This window comes from Myotis brandtii, unplaced genomic scaffold (genome assembly GCF_000412655.1).
Source record: "Myotis brandtii unplaced genomic scaffold, ASM41265v1 scaffold342, whole genome shotgun sequence".
NCBI lineage: Eukaryota > Metazoa > Chordata > Mammalia > Chiroptera > Vespertilionidae > Myotis > Myotis brandtii.
This window is the reverse complement of record NW_005363166.1, coordinates 84554-99242: the sequence shown is the minus strand read 5'-3', so window position 1 is coordinate 99242 and position 14689 is coordinate 84554. Positions and strand designations below refer to the sequence as shown.

At 39.9% G+C, this 14689-nt stretch overlaps 1 protein-coding gene across 4 annotated transcripts; it reads right to left on the bottom strand.

Moving 5' to 3' along the window:
* Positions 1–2683: 2683 nt before the first annotated feature.
* CNBP (CCHC-type zinc finger, nucleic acid binding protein) lies at positions 2684–14683 on the bottom strand. Of its 4 annotated transcripts, none has more exons than XM_005871451.2 (5): positions 14558–14683; positions 4979–5116; positions 4779–4871; positions 4411–4612; positions 2684–3770 (listed from the first exon to the last, which is right to left on the bottom strand). In XM_005871451.2, the coding sequence occupies exons 2-5, from the start codon at positions 5100–5102 to the stop codon at positions 3653–3655; spliced, it is 537 nt and encodes a 178-aa protein (XP_005871513.1). In that variant the 5' UTR covers positions 5103–5116; positions 14558–14683; the 3' UTR covers positions 2684–3652. The 4 variants fall into 4 exon arrangements, with proteins under 4 accessions (XP_005871513.1, XP_005871514.1, XP_005871515.1 ...); XM_005871452.2 differs by having other exon boundaries at positions 4411–4609; XM_005871453.2 differs by having other exon boundaries at positions 5000–5116.
* Between the last annotated feature and the right edge of the window lie 6 nt (positions 14684–14689).

Genomic DNA, 14689 nt, shown 5'->3' with positions numbered 1-14689 from the left:
GCAAGCAATTTTAAGAATTGGCTATACTAAAATTCTTAGACAGAAACTAATTCAAATGTTTTTCAAGTTCACACTTTATTTTGCCCAAGTTCTCCAAGTCCATAAATAACAGACTTTTTATGTCTATGATAAATGTTTCTATAAGATGTCCTAGAAATGTTCTGGCCGGTGTGTCTCAGTGGTTAAGACTGTCGGCCCAAGCACAAGAAGGGTCAAGAGTTCAATCCCTGGCCCTGATCTGAGCACACATGAGAGGCAACCAACCCATTGATCTCTCTCTCACATAGATGTTTCTCTGTCCCTCCCCCTCCCTCACTCTAAAAAAAAATTTAAAAAAATCAGTGGAAAATAGTATTTTTGGGTGAGGATTAACAAAAAGTAAATAATAGATTTAAGTGTAATGTTGCCCTGGCTAGTTTGTCTCAAGTGATGGAGCGTCAGCCCAGACAAGGGTGGCAGGTTTGAAGGGCACATACCTTGGTTGCCTGGACTGGGACCAGGGATTGAGCCTGAAACCTAGATATGTGCCCTTTGCCAGAATACAACCCGCAACCATTCTGTCTTCAGGCCAACGCTAACAGCTGAGCCAAACTGGCTAAGGCCATTTTTTAAAAAAATGTTTTTACTAATTTCAGAGAGAGGGAGATAGAAACCTCAATGATGAGAATCATCTATCAGCTGACTCCTGCATGCTCTGTACTGGGATGGAGCCTGTAACCCGGACATGTGCCCTGACGGGGAATTGAATCGTGACCTCTTGCTTCATAGGTCAGTGCTCAGCCAGAGCTATGCCAGCAGGGCAACATTACTTTTATTATTTTATTTTTAAATATATTTTATTGATTTTTTACAGAGAGGAAGGGAGAGAGATAGAGAGTTAGAAACATCCATGAGAGAGAAACATCGATCAGCTGCCTCCTGCACATCTCCCACTGGGGATGTGCCCGCAACCAAGGTACATGCCCTTGATCTGAATCGAACCCGGGACCTTTCAGTCCGCAGGCCAATGCTCTATCCACTGAGCCAAACCGGTTTTGGCGCAACGTTACTTTTAAACATTGTTAAAGCAAATTCAAGCTGAACCCAATAATAAAGTCTCTAGATCAGGAAACATAGGGGATATAAAATTGACACCATGTAGAAAAAAAAATCAGTAAATATAGGACATTCAAGAAAACGGTCTTCTTGGGGGGGGGAAAATCAAGGTTACAATTGTTGAGATTAAGAGACTAAAAGAACTTAACCAAATGCAATTTATAAACTCTGATTGAAGCTGGTTTGGAAAAACTGGCTATGTAGGACTTTTTGATCCTCTCATTTAAGTCATTGACAAAGCCTCTATTCTAGTAGGTAAAAAGGCAACAAAACAGGGGTGCAAGAGCAAGATTAAGTCTTGTCCTTTAGACAAGGCAAAATTATTTGTATTACCCCACTTACCTTTCCTTCATCAATCCCTTCAACCCATGTTGTGAGAGAAATCCCCAATCTTTTATCTAGCTTACAGGGATGGGAATATCAGCAGAGATGAGAGAAACACAGGGGGAGTGGGTTCTTCCCAGTTCATAGCTCCTGGAAGATTCTCCAAGTTCAGAATTAGGTTTCTTAGCTATTGGTTCTAGTAATTAGCTTGATTTCCCTACAAAACATATTTTCATGTTGCACTTGCTCTGTAACTAAGGTCAATACAAGTAAATGTTCTTATCAAAGGGTCTCAAAACAAAGGCTACTAGGCACAAATGCAGCCCAAAGAATGGTGTGAAGCAAAGTAGTTCTAAATATCTCATTTGCTATGTTTTGTTTTTGAACTTGAGGCCAGAAACCTTGGGGGAAAACAATCCCATGTACATGCACCACACCACCCCAACTCTAAATAGTACATATGACAACAGGTCTTCTGTTACATATTATGGTAGAAACCAAGATTATTAACATATTTAATGTGTTTAGTTAGCATCAGAGACAGTATGCTCAGTAAAAATAATGAAAGAGAAACATGTAAAACTGTTTTCATAAGGAAATGAACCTGCCATGCCTTCTTTCTTGCCTGCTTTGGACTATTTGACAAAGTTTGAATTGGTACACAGCACAGCTGACATACCAACATTGTGGCACTGCAGTGATATACTATCACAAATTGACCAAACTCCACTTGAAGGATAAAAAATTCACAATAGATACAAGAAGTCACATGACATTGTGAAGAGAAAAAAACAAATCGGGAAATTATGCCACGAACTGTATTTAGTTTAGTGGGGGGACAAAAAAGAATAGAGGACATAGGGTGGAAAGGACACTTGAGGTTCTAGGCTTTAGGTCGCTATACATTTAAGCAAATTAAACTTCTAGTTAACTCATCTATAAAGTGAATTCTTTAAGCTAAATGATTTCCAAAGTCCATCTCAACTCTGGATCAGATCTTAGAAAAAGAAAAAACAAGGAATCCAGTATTTCAGATCCTTGTAAAGTCCAGGAAAAATACGAAATGCTAAAACATAGCAATGGTATTACAACTGTTCAGTATCAACAATGAACTAAAGGGCACTATTACAATGGCACAGAAAGAAAATTAAATCTTCTCTATATCCCTGGCAAAACGGACACCGAGGTAGTTAAGCCTATGTTTATATTTCATTACTGAAGACATGACTGAGTTAATACACAAAGAAAAGTCCAAACTGTCAGCTTTCAGTACTCCACATTCCCTTCTTTAATATGGCATTTTGTACTATATACATCAATGAAAATTTGAAACAAAAAGAACTTCAGTCAAACTCCCCTTCCTCCTCCAGCTTTATTGGACAGTTTAAAATTACATTTCTATTTTCTAGGACTTCAGTTGCTTTTTCCATCTGACTTTTAAAAACTGATTACATCAAATGAAACACAGTTGTCTAAGTGATATAGTATACAAAAATAACATCTTGATTTCTGTGAAAATGCATTTCTCTGCAATTCCTGAATAGCTCCAAATTATGCTTACTCTAAGCATAGATGTTTACTCTGGGTTTTAGATTTAGTCTTTGCAAAAAAATGTGTTCTAAACCTTTGCCATCACCATCTGCATATCCAGCATCAATGCTGCTTTAAGGTGTTCCTATTTAGGCATTTATCCCGATTTTCTTCCCATAGACATTAACAGACATATTTGTCATTTTATTTTGTTTACTCCCACTCAACTGGATGTTCTATGTAGGGCCTGATAAAGATGTTACTTGATGTTACTTAATAGCTACTGAGGTCAGACAATCCAAGGCCATCATTATGCTAAAATTAAAGTTATTTATGGAAGCTCACAGACACTTCCAAAATTGTTTTTACCTCCTACATGGGAACATATTTAACAAACCCAGAACGGGCTTACTGGTCTGATTCAATTCTTCCCATTCATCAATCCCTATTCACCAGTGGCATGGAAAGGGGGTTCTTTAACAAAGCATTATACATAACACCTCTACCAAACTAAACATAAACTTTTTTTGTAGTTAAATGCAGAAAGTCGATTTTTTTCCACCCCTTTCCTCCTTTTACATGGCAAGTAAAGCTCACTGGCCTGGGAGTAGCCTCTATCTGCCAACCTTTGGCCAGTGAAGAGGATTCAGAGAAAATAATACAACCATCAATCAGAAAAATGAGGGGCGACAAAGGAAAATAATTAGGCTGTGGCCTCAATCGTGCATTCCCGTGCAAGGTGCCCTGATTCGCCACAGCGGTAACAGTTGACTTCACTTGTCTTGCTGCAGTTGATGGCTACATGACCAGTTTCACCACACCTAAAATAAATAAAGAATTTCACAATGGTGTTCAGAAAATGTAAAACTGTACTAAAGAAATAGTCATTGCACCCCGGGCTGGTGTGGCTCAGTGGCTGAGTGTTGACCTATGAACCAGGAGGTCAGGGTTCAATTCCCAGTCAGGGCACATGCCCGGGTTGTGGGCTCAGTACCCAGTTTGGGGCTTGCAGGAGGCAGCTGATCAATGATTCTCTCTCATCATTGATGTTTCTATCTCTCTCTCCCTTCCTCTCTGAAATAAAGTCATTGCAGAACAAAAAGCAATGACAAGTGAATCAACATATTTTTGTTCTCATGACACTAAGTCTTATCATTAACCCCTGATCTAAAAGCAAGAAGAAATTAGGTAACAAAGCTACTCAATTGCGTAGCAAAGCCACAAAATTAAAATTTTCACCAAAAGGGATAAACCAACATCAAAACCAAATTACGGGCCAAGATGTTATATCTTTATGCAAAATAATTTCTAGGATTTCACAGGTAAGTACATCTCAAAGCTTTTACCATTCTTATTTTTAAACACTGAACTGATCCACAAGGTCATTCCATTTATAGTAAATTCATCTCTAAAACAGTATCTGCAATGAGCATTTCCTGCAGCAACATTCTAACAACTTACCGATAGCACTTCACTTTGGTGCAGTCTTTCTGAATGTGTCCAAACTCTCCACACGAATAGCACTTCTGCTCGTCTGCGTGGTCACAGTCACGAGCCAGGTGGCCTGGTTTGCCACAGTTGTAGCAGCATTGCTCTCGCTCTCTCTTGGGCTCCTTGCAGTCCTTGGCAATGTGGCCACCTCTACCGCAGTTATAGCAGGCTTCAACAATAAGAAAAAGAAGCAGACCAAGACTATAAAACCTTTATAAAACGTTGCTATATTTTAAACCATACAATAGGAAACCTCAAGAGTGGAAAATCTTTCCAATGCTTTGTGCATGCTCACCTCTCCAAGTTCTAGAAGGATATGAGAAGTGTTAAATACTTACCATCCTCCTGAAGATCACAATCCTTGGCAAGATGACCAGACTCACCACAGCGGTAACAGATGTCTGGAAGAGATGAGGAAACAAACTGGAAACCTATTTTGGGTAGAAACAAACAAAAACAAAAAATTTTAACAAATTAGACCAGTCTTGATACTAATGAATATTCTAGTACTTCAAAATTTTTTATTCGACAAAAATACCTCTATCCGAGGTAAAACCACCTCTGCCACGGCTTCTCATTCCACGCCCACGGCCTCCACCAGTAGGGCATTCCCGGGCCCAGTGGCCAGATCGTCCACACTTGAAGCACTCATTGCTGCTCATGGCTGCAGTTAGATCTTCAAAATAAGATTATGCATGTATAGATCAATACACAAAAGTTAGTGATAGAGTGATGCAATTTTCAGCTTATCAATGAACACTCATTAAACAATTAGTAATACCTCATTCCAGATCCAACTTAAAGGACACATCTTCATGGTTATAAACCAGTAAACTTTATTTTGGGCAACTGGAAGTCATTTACTGGTAATAAAATTGGAATAACCCAAACCAATGGAGTTGTAGTGTGGATTCTGTGAGGGATAGGTAAAGAAAAATAATTTCTCTCTGTAGCCTTAGCACCTAACAGTACGTAGTTATACTGAGCTCTTGCTTGCTGATTGAGTCTTCAGAGCAGATACATTTACAGAAAGGCAGGATATAAATTTCCTCTATAGAGGGTACAGTATGTTAAAAATATTAGAACAACAGCCCGGTTGGTGTGCTCAGTGGTTGAGTGTCGACCTATGAACCAGGAGTTCACGGTTTGATTCCCAGTCAGGGCACATGCCCAGGTTGCGGGCTTGACCCCAAGATGGGGGCCTGTAGGAGGCAGCCGATCAATGATTCTCTCTCATCATTGATGTTTCTATCCCTCTCTCCCTTCCACTCTGAAATCAATAAAAATATATTTTTTTTAAAATATAAGAAAAACAACAAAGTAAACCAACATGCTGATACTATCTAAAGAACTGGACCACTTATATTTTTTCTATTTTTCTCTTTTCAAATTTTTCTGTAATTTTATACTTAAAGCAAAACTCCTACCAAAGCAAGTGGATTTTATACTTTTTATATAACAATCTAAAAATAAACAGGCTATTCCTGGAACGAAATGGAAATGGAATGTTGCAGGACAAATTCCTAGTATAGTAGCTTTTAAAAAAGGAACTAGCTAAAAATAATGTAACCTTTACATTGCCATACTTCCATACCTAAACATTTTTACCCTTAAATTCCAGTGTCAAGCAATGGTACACCAAGTTTTTTAAATACCCTCTCAAAGCCAAGCATAATAAGCACCATGATCTAGCAAAACATACTGTTTCAATTAAAACGGACAGGATAGTGGAATCATCCAAACACACCAAAGCACCAAAAGTCAGTACATGGTATATATATGGTTCATCAAGTTGTAGAAAAATCTAGTGAGCAAAAATTTAAGCTAATGTTGAGTTTCAAATTCTTCCACTGTCATTTTTTTTAAAAATGTCAGTCTACTTATCCTAACTCTGCAATCAGATGCAGTGTAAATTTTCAGAGGAATCTTTCTACCAACTCTTGCCACTTGTCATTATTTAAAAATCACGCAGATACATAATGTAAATTTCTAGTCAGAAGAAACCAGCCAGTGAAGTCTAAAAATGTTTTTTTGCAAAATTCGAGATTACATTTGCTTTCTTTATTGGTGTTAGTCTAAATCATGTAAAGTGCTAATTTCCACTTGAAAAAAACAGAATGAAAAGATGAGTGGCACATAAAAATGATCACAGAAAAAAAGCTGATTATGGTACTTCATCCTTCCCTCATTCCCATTTTCTCCATTTTGCAGTTTACAAAATGAACTGCAGTTTACAATCTTCTCCAATTTACAGTCAGACCGATTTGAGCACATTTACCTATTGCTCTCAATGAGTTCCTTGCACAGAAACAATCACTACCTTATACAAGGTAATCCAGGCAATTTGAAAATTCCCAAGTATTTTAAAATTTAATATTTAAACAAGATACTATCTTTTAGAAAACATGACAATATTCAACATGCATTTTTAAAACTAAAGAAATGGCCGTTGGCATGGCTCAGTGGTTGAGAGTCAACCTATGAACCAGGAGGTCACGGTTCGATTCCTGGTCAAGGCACACACCCAGGTTGAGGGCTCGATCCCTAGTGTAGGTGAGCAGGAGGCAGCTGATCAACGATTCCCTCTCATCGTTGATGTTTCTATCTCTTTCCCTCTCCCTTCCTCTCTGAAATCAGTAATTAAAATATATATTTTTAAAAACTGTTTAAAACTAAAGAAACGATAGTTTGAGCAATCCCCACTTTAAGACTGTTGCTTTAAAATAATCTATCTATCTCATAATAGTAAAGTACAAATAAAACATGTTATAATGAATCATCAGATTTTTGTCAGTGGAATAAAGTCAGTAGTTAAAATTTTAGGTTTACTTTCTGCACAGAAATATTAAAATTAAGCTACTCAATAACCGATTAACCTATATGTAGGTTTTTCATGAACTCTTTTTTTCTTCTCCATTCATGGGACCCAGATCCAAAATGAACGGAGAAAAAAGAAATGACAGGAAAAGTAGTATTTTGGAGAGTAGACAATTAGCTAAAGTAACACTTTCAGATGAACAAAACACTCTACTTCCTCCTACCCTAATTCCTAACTGAAAGTTGGTCAAAATGTGATTTCTCTATGAACTACAATTTTAGGAAAAGCAGTATTTCTCCAATTAGATTGCAATTAAACTTTTCTGCAAAACAGACATGCACAGTTCAGTGGCAAAAGCAGAACTTTATACACTGAAACTAGTTTTAGATGTTTTTGTTCACATCAACAAATTTTATTCTCACATAAATTAAGGTTTTGAAAAAGCTCACTAGCTCCCTACCCGGTTTGGCTCAGTGGATAGAGCGTCAGCCTGTGGACCCCGGCTCTGATTCCAGTCAAGGGCACATGCCTGGGTTGTGGGCTTGATCCCCAGTAGGGGGCATGCAGGAGGCAGCCAAGCAATGATTCTCGTCATTTATGCTTCTCTCTCTCTCCCTCCCTCTCTGAAATCAATAAAAATATTAAAAATAACTAAATAAACCCACTAAATCTTAAAGGTAAAGAAAACATTAATTTCATTAATATTCCAAAGACCTATCATCAGTAGGGCACATCCCAGTGGGGCTCCGGTAATGTGTATGCAACCTGCCTTCTCCCCTTTGGCTCAAACACAGCCAATCAGCTGCTCTACATTTTCATTCAGCCCCTTGTAATGTATCTTCCTTCCTTATTCCTAATATGTTTTAGAGCAGCAGTTGCCAACCTTTCAGACCTCACGACTACCAGTGGTCTGCGGACCACCAGTTGTCGACCATTTTAGAGTCATGCTGCTTATCCTTGGGGGGGGGGGCCCTATCCTAATGATCAAATACAGGTTTTATTTAGCCAACAGATCTTTAAAGAATTTCATGCTAGCCCTAACCGGTTTGGCTCAGTGGGTAGAGCGTCAGCCTGCGGACTCAAGGGTCCCAGGTTCGATTCCAGTCAAGGGCATGTACCTTGGTTGCGGGCACATCCCCAGTAGGGGGTGTGCAAGAGGCAGCTGATTGATGTTTCTCATAGATGTTTCTAAAACTCTATCACTCTCACTTCCTCTTTGTAAAAAATCAATAAAATATATTTAAAAAAAGAATTTCATGCTATTCCTTAGGAAAACTAGAGACAGTAAAGTAAGACAGAACTGAGACTTCAGGCTTCGTGATTCTCAAGACCTATGACTGCTCTTGGCTAGAATTTTGCTGCACTGTCCTGCCTCTGCCCCCTCCACCTGTCACAACCTTTTCCAACCTTCAAGGGCCAACTTAAATGCCAACTCTATAAAAAAAATCTGACATCTCCCAGCCTGGAACTCTCCTTCCTATTAAGACCCAGGACAGTTTGTTAATATCTGTCTGATGGCACTACTATATTTGCCTTTTATCACATTCCTTTAGGGCAGAGACCAAGTAATGCATTATTGAATCATCACAACACTCCATGATTATCCTTTAGTAGTTATATAACTCAGTATTTTAACTGCTTTTGGCCAGGGGTGGTGTGTGTGTGTGTGTGTGTGTGTGTATAAGGCCTAACAGTCATTTGCTAAATGAAACAAATTGTGTTTCTTGTATAGACCCAATCCAATCTAATTGAGTACTGACAATAAAATACCTAAATTCTTGCTATCAAAAGTCACTGTACCATTAGTTTAAAGCAGCAATTTCCAACCTTTTTCAACTAATGGCACATGTAAAATAATAAGTTATGTAAAATAACTAATTCTGCAGCACACCAAAAAATATACTAATTTAGTCAGGTATTGCATGTTTTAAAAATTCTCAGGGACTAGCTAGTTTGGCTCAGTGGATAGAGCTTCAGCCTGCGGACTTAAGGGTCCAGGGTTTGATTCCGATCAAGGGCACATGCCCAGGTTGTGGGCTCAATCCCCAGCAGAGGGCGTGCAGGAGACAGCCAATCAATGATTCATCATTGATGTTTCTATCTCTCTCCCTTCCTCTCTGAAATCAATAAAAAATATAAAAATTCTTAGGGTACACCAGCTAAAAAATTGCTAGTTTAAAGCAACAATGTCTTTTCAATTAGGTCCCCATTAAGGATGGACTACCACCACTCTAAACTCAAGAATATTTCAGACTATCAAATAAAATCTCCTATGTAACAGAAACTTTTCACTCCATGTTACTAAAAAAGTTAGCAGCCAAGCCAGGACCCCTACCACCTAGGCTCTTCCTATTACTCCAAGAATTCACAGCCTCAGTAATATTTTACAGAATGCTACAAAACACACATACATGCTAACTTATAAGACAAAATAGTTATTTCCACTGTTGTAGGCAGTTAGGAGAGCATATATTTTCTTCCTTTTGCTGCTAAAAATCATAGCAGTATCTATACCAATGTATCCTTACACAGCAAGATTTGGGGACCATAAGTAACTCTGGATTAACCATCTGACCCAGCTTAAGGATCTGCTTGCTGTGTTACTACCTCAGGCACTTGACCCCCTCTCCCTCTCCTGTCCTTATTTGGAAAAGGATGATAAAACTGATCTGTGATGAGAATTGTTGCTAGGTGTCTAGTGCTTAATAGATTCTAAATTTTAAAAACTGCAAGGGTTTATGTCCTCTGCTTAGTTTCTTTTCCATTCCTCCCCCAATTAAGTTAGACTGCTTAAAAGTATAGAGCTCAGTCTAATGTCTATATAGCAGGCTTAGAGCAGGCTAACTCTGCATATACTCAACTCTCCCACCTCATCAAGTCTACTTCCAGAATGGAATGAAGAGAATTATAGCCCTAGCAGGTTTGGTTCAGTGGATAGAGCTTCAGCCTGCGGACTGAAGGGTCCTGGGTTCGATTCCGGTCAAGGGCATATGCCTGGGTGGCGGGCTTGATCCACAGTAGGGGGTGTGCAGGAGGCAGCCGATCAACGATTCTCTCTCATCACTAATGTTTCTCTCTCTTTCCCTCCCCCTTCCTCTCTGAAATCAATAAAAATATATTTTTTTAATGACTTGGGCTTAATGTGATTTAATCAGTTATGCCCAACTTAAAAAAACGAGAATTATAAATGATTTCATATTTTCAACAATCAGATTACCTGTTTTCATTTCGATTTTTTGTGTGTCAAATTTTCATGACACAAACCACACCTAAAGATGATAAGAGCACAGAGCAATCAGGCAACAGTACTAAAGGCAGTCAAGATACTGCTTGAAAAGATTGAAGATTCACTGTGAGGGGCCATGTACTGTAAACTAAGAGATCTATTTTACAGGTTTTGCACTCATCTAGGCTTTAAGATTTAAATCCTGGTATTAGTATCAAAACACAAATGGTTATACTGATTTGTCTTCGTTAATGTTAGTAATTGAACCATATTTTTGGTACTAAGAACAAAGCCAGTAAACTACTTAAATCTTAACAGTACATGCCCAAGACTAACAATGAGTTCCGTAACTCACTCCACAAATACATTAAAAAAAAGAAAAGTAGCAAAAGGAAAGTGTGTGTGTGTGTGTGTGTGTGGGATCTGGCTGGCTTTATTTTTTTATGATTTTCCTAACACAGCTATATATACTCAAATATGCTCTATCTCTAGTTATTTTGACCTTAGGTTTATCCCTGACTCATCCAACATTGTTGACCTAATTGCATTTAGACCATAGCAGAGCTTTAGTCCCATGAATGTACCCACTCATTTTTATGCTCTAATGAATCAGTTTAGTGTTCCAACAGGTTACTGAAACACTTCAGACTATTAGCAAAAACAAACTACAGATGATAAGCTGGAAGGAAGTTACATTATATATTACCTGCATTCTGACCAGAATAATGGAGAACAAAGTACAAAACTGGGAGCAATTCTATGTTCTTATCCTGGTTCCTGCATTTACTGCATGACTTTGATTAGTATTTACATATACTGCTGTCTGCTCTCGTTACCCCCGACGGGTTTTAATTAATAGCTAAATATCTACTATGAGTCAAGGGTTAATAAACATGTTATGTATAATGCTCACAACCCTGCAAGTTATGTACTCTTGCTCCCATTTTACTGACAAAGAAACTGGAGATCTGAGACCAAGTGACTTACTCAAAGTCTTATAACTAGAAAGTTCTCCAGTCAGCATTTCAAGTCTTCTGCAGAGTCCTCTGCTAGGGTTAAGTGGTAATAAAGTACAGGAAGAATATACCAATTCACTCCCTACTTCAAAAATATACAGCATATTACTGCTATATAGCAAATAACTGTAAAGCACATGTTAACTTAAATTTTAATTTAAAATATACTTTAAAACTCTGTATTTAAAAATCCACAGCCATAAATGAATTTATTCACAGTGTACCATCACACAGCTTTCCTGAATTTGAAGCCAAGACAGATTTTCTTAACCTTCAAGGTATAACTTAAAGAGTGCCACCACGGACCCAAAGACTGGCAACCTGATTTCTTTTTTAATTTATTGATTTCAAAGAGAGAGAAGTTAATTTTTTGGTTGCTACTTACATGTGCTCTGACCGGATATCAAACCCACAACCTTGCTTATTGGGATGATGCTCTAACCAACCTACGTACCCAGCCAGGGCTCGTGGCAACCTGATTTCACCCACTAATGCTCTCATTTGCAATTATGGAACACCAGGTAATCACTGCACTATACTCTCATACTCCTAATTAATAGACTCCATTGGCTTACAACTTGAATTTTGGTGGCCACAAGCTCTCATTTAATTCCAGCTTTTTACTTAAAACATGAAAATGGTGCAGTTTACTCCAGTCTCCTTACTGCAACAGCATCTGACACTGCCAGAATAGTTCTATTAAGTGAGATGGTATAGAAAGAGCGTTCTCCACATAGCAGGCCAGGATGCCTTGGCATCAGTCTCCTGGCTCTCCACCTACTGTCAGGAGGCCATGAAGAGGAAAGGAGCCAATATTAAAAAAATAAAAAAACTCTCACTCCCGCAGGGGGAAAAAGCAAAAGCAAAATCTCTTTTGTGGTCAAGTGTTTAACCAACAGACCTATTTTTCCAATTACAGGAACACCTCATATACATTGTAGGTTTGGTTCCAGATCACAGCAGTAAAGTGTTTTTAATCTTTTTGCTGGAGGGTCTTGTTTTCTTTTTAATATATATATGTATTTTTTTATTGATTTCAGAGAGGAAGGGAGAAACATCAATGATGAGAATCACCCATCAGCTGCCTCCTGCACGCCCTCCACTGGGGATCGAGCCCGTAACCCAGGCATGTGACCTTGACTGGAATCGAACCCGTGACTCTCCACTGAGCCAAACCAGCCAGGGCGAATCTTGTTTTCAACTTGTAAAAATCATAACATCTGCTGCAATACAGTGACGTGCCATAAAATGAGGTATGCCTTAAGTCGAATTGTGGCTCTATTGCTTGTAAGCACTGATTTGGTACCTTCCCATGTACATACCACATATTCTTATTAGATGTTAAAAGATAAAAAAAGAATACAGTCATAAAATCACATTACAAAACCATTTATGATACCTTAAGAAAGGTATCACTCTGCCTGTTCCAGGTATTCAACTGCTGGTGTAATAACTAACCCTTGATTTTCCACCAATTTGGCTCCTACGGTTAGCTTTTTAAAAAATACTGTTGCCAAGAGTTGCAATTTAGAAAGAAAAATTCTTTGTCCAGCTCTTGGGATCTAATACATTATTCCTTTTATATTCCAGCACAGAGCTCCTTGTAGGCAAGGATCAGGTTCAACAAGCTAAAGAGCATGCCCCTATGTATGTGGCACTTTGAATGTGTTTGATTAAGCCATGATCAGTGATTTTTTAGAACTATCTGAAAATAATTGCTTGGGGGGGGGGGGCAAAGAGGTAGGAACTTCATTTCATACATTTTTTAAAACCCTCAAATCCTAACTTGCAATTTATGGTGCTTAAGCAAAAAAGGAAAAAAGCTGTTGATTTGATTAAAGAGATAGCGATGAGAAAATTAACTGGTTATGTTTCTCTAAAACTGGGCCATACAACTGGAAAAAAGAAAAACCTATTTTTAAAAACTTGAAATTTGGGGGCAAGATGATGTAATTAATCCTCCTTCACCTTAAAAGAAACAAAAAATGAAAACAGACTTTTACACACTATCTGAAGTCACAATGAGCGATGTTTTCTTTTTCTAAGACCCCCCCCCCCAGATGTCACTTCCTTGGAAGTGCCCCGTGTGTCTAAGACCACGTGGTTAACATGTGCCAACAAGCAAAATCCTTACCCGTCTTAAAATTAACATCATGAGAACCCAAATGCGGGCCACGATGCCTTTCACGTTTGGAAAATCTAGATGGAGGCTGGCTAATTAACCACGTCTCACTGTTAGATTCAACAGTATCGGTTTCCTTAATCCAATGAACGATGCTATGATTTTGGAGGTTTGGCCATTTGTTCCCCTCTGGTAACGAGATTTTTTTTAAAGGCCCCTCTAACTTAAATAGTGTAGATTCGTGAAAGCGAGCCCTAACTGCCCCTTTTCGAAGTGTAACGTAAGACAAGTCCATTAAGGCTTGGCTATAAAAATTCAAGAGTCGGGAAGCTATCCAGTATGGAGAGTGTGATTCCAGGCTTTCGGGCCTTCCGGCGGAGTACCACCCCCTACACGCAACGACTTCCTCCAGGACCCTTTCCTGGGCCCATCCCGCACCCCTGGCACATGGCCCGCCGGCCCATTACACCAGCACGTGGCCTGCATTAAGGGCCCAGCCCCATCCCCCTCCCTCCGCACCGAGGCCTTTTCCCACCACAAGGCCTCCTTTGAAGAAGTTCCCGCCAAAACGACCCTCCGTCCCGCAGCCCGAGACCCTCGAAGGCTCGGAGCCTCGGTCCCAAGAGCGCACGAGCCAGGGCCTCGTTGGCTGTAAAGGCTGTGGCCTGGGGTGCGGCCTTCGCCCCGAGAGAGGCCACGACGCGCGGGGAGCCAGCTTCCCAGGACGGAAGGAAGGGCGGGAGGGTACCCCGACTGCAGGAGGCCGGAAACTTGGCCCGGAGACGGCGGGGGCAGCCGAGTTTCCCGCCTGACGCAGCAGCGGAAAAGGCTCGAGTGAGGCCGCCATCGCCGCCTCACCGCTCCCTGCCCTCTTCGTCCGCCTCGGACACGGGCCCGCAGCGCCGCTTTCCCCTCCCCTCGCTCCCGATCCTCACCTTCTGCGTCTGGGCAGGCCCGCCGCGACGGAGAAGGCGATGCAGGCCGAGGGAAGCGGCTCGCAAGGAAGCGGCTGTTTATTTTCAGGAGGGTCCTTGCCTGCGCCACACGCTGGTCTGCACACGGCCCAC

Excerpts from the sequence above, each read along its gene's own strand:
- CNBP (XM_005871451.2), bottom strand. The coding sequence starts at position 5,102 with ATGAGCAGCAATGAGTGCTTCAAGTGTGGACGATCTGGCCACTGGGCC. Across the intron at positions 4,613-4,778 it reads TTGTGATCTTCAGGAGGATG|AAGCCTGCTATAACTGCGGT; the intron begins GTAAGTATTTAA and ends TTCTTATTGTTG. Across the intron at positions 3,771-4,410 it reads ACCAAAGTGAAGTGCTATCG|GTGTGGTGAAACTGGTCATG; the intron begins GTAAGTTGTTAG and ends TATTTATTTTAG.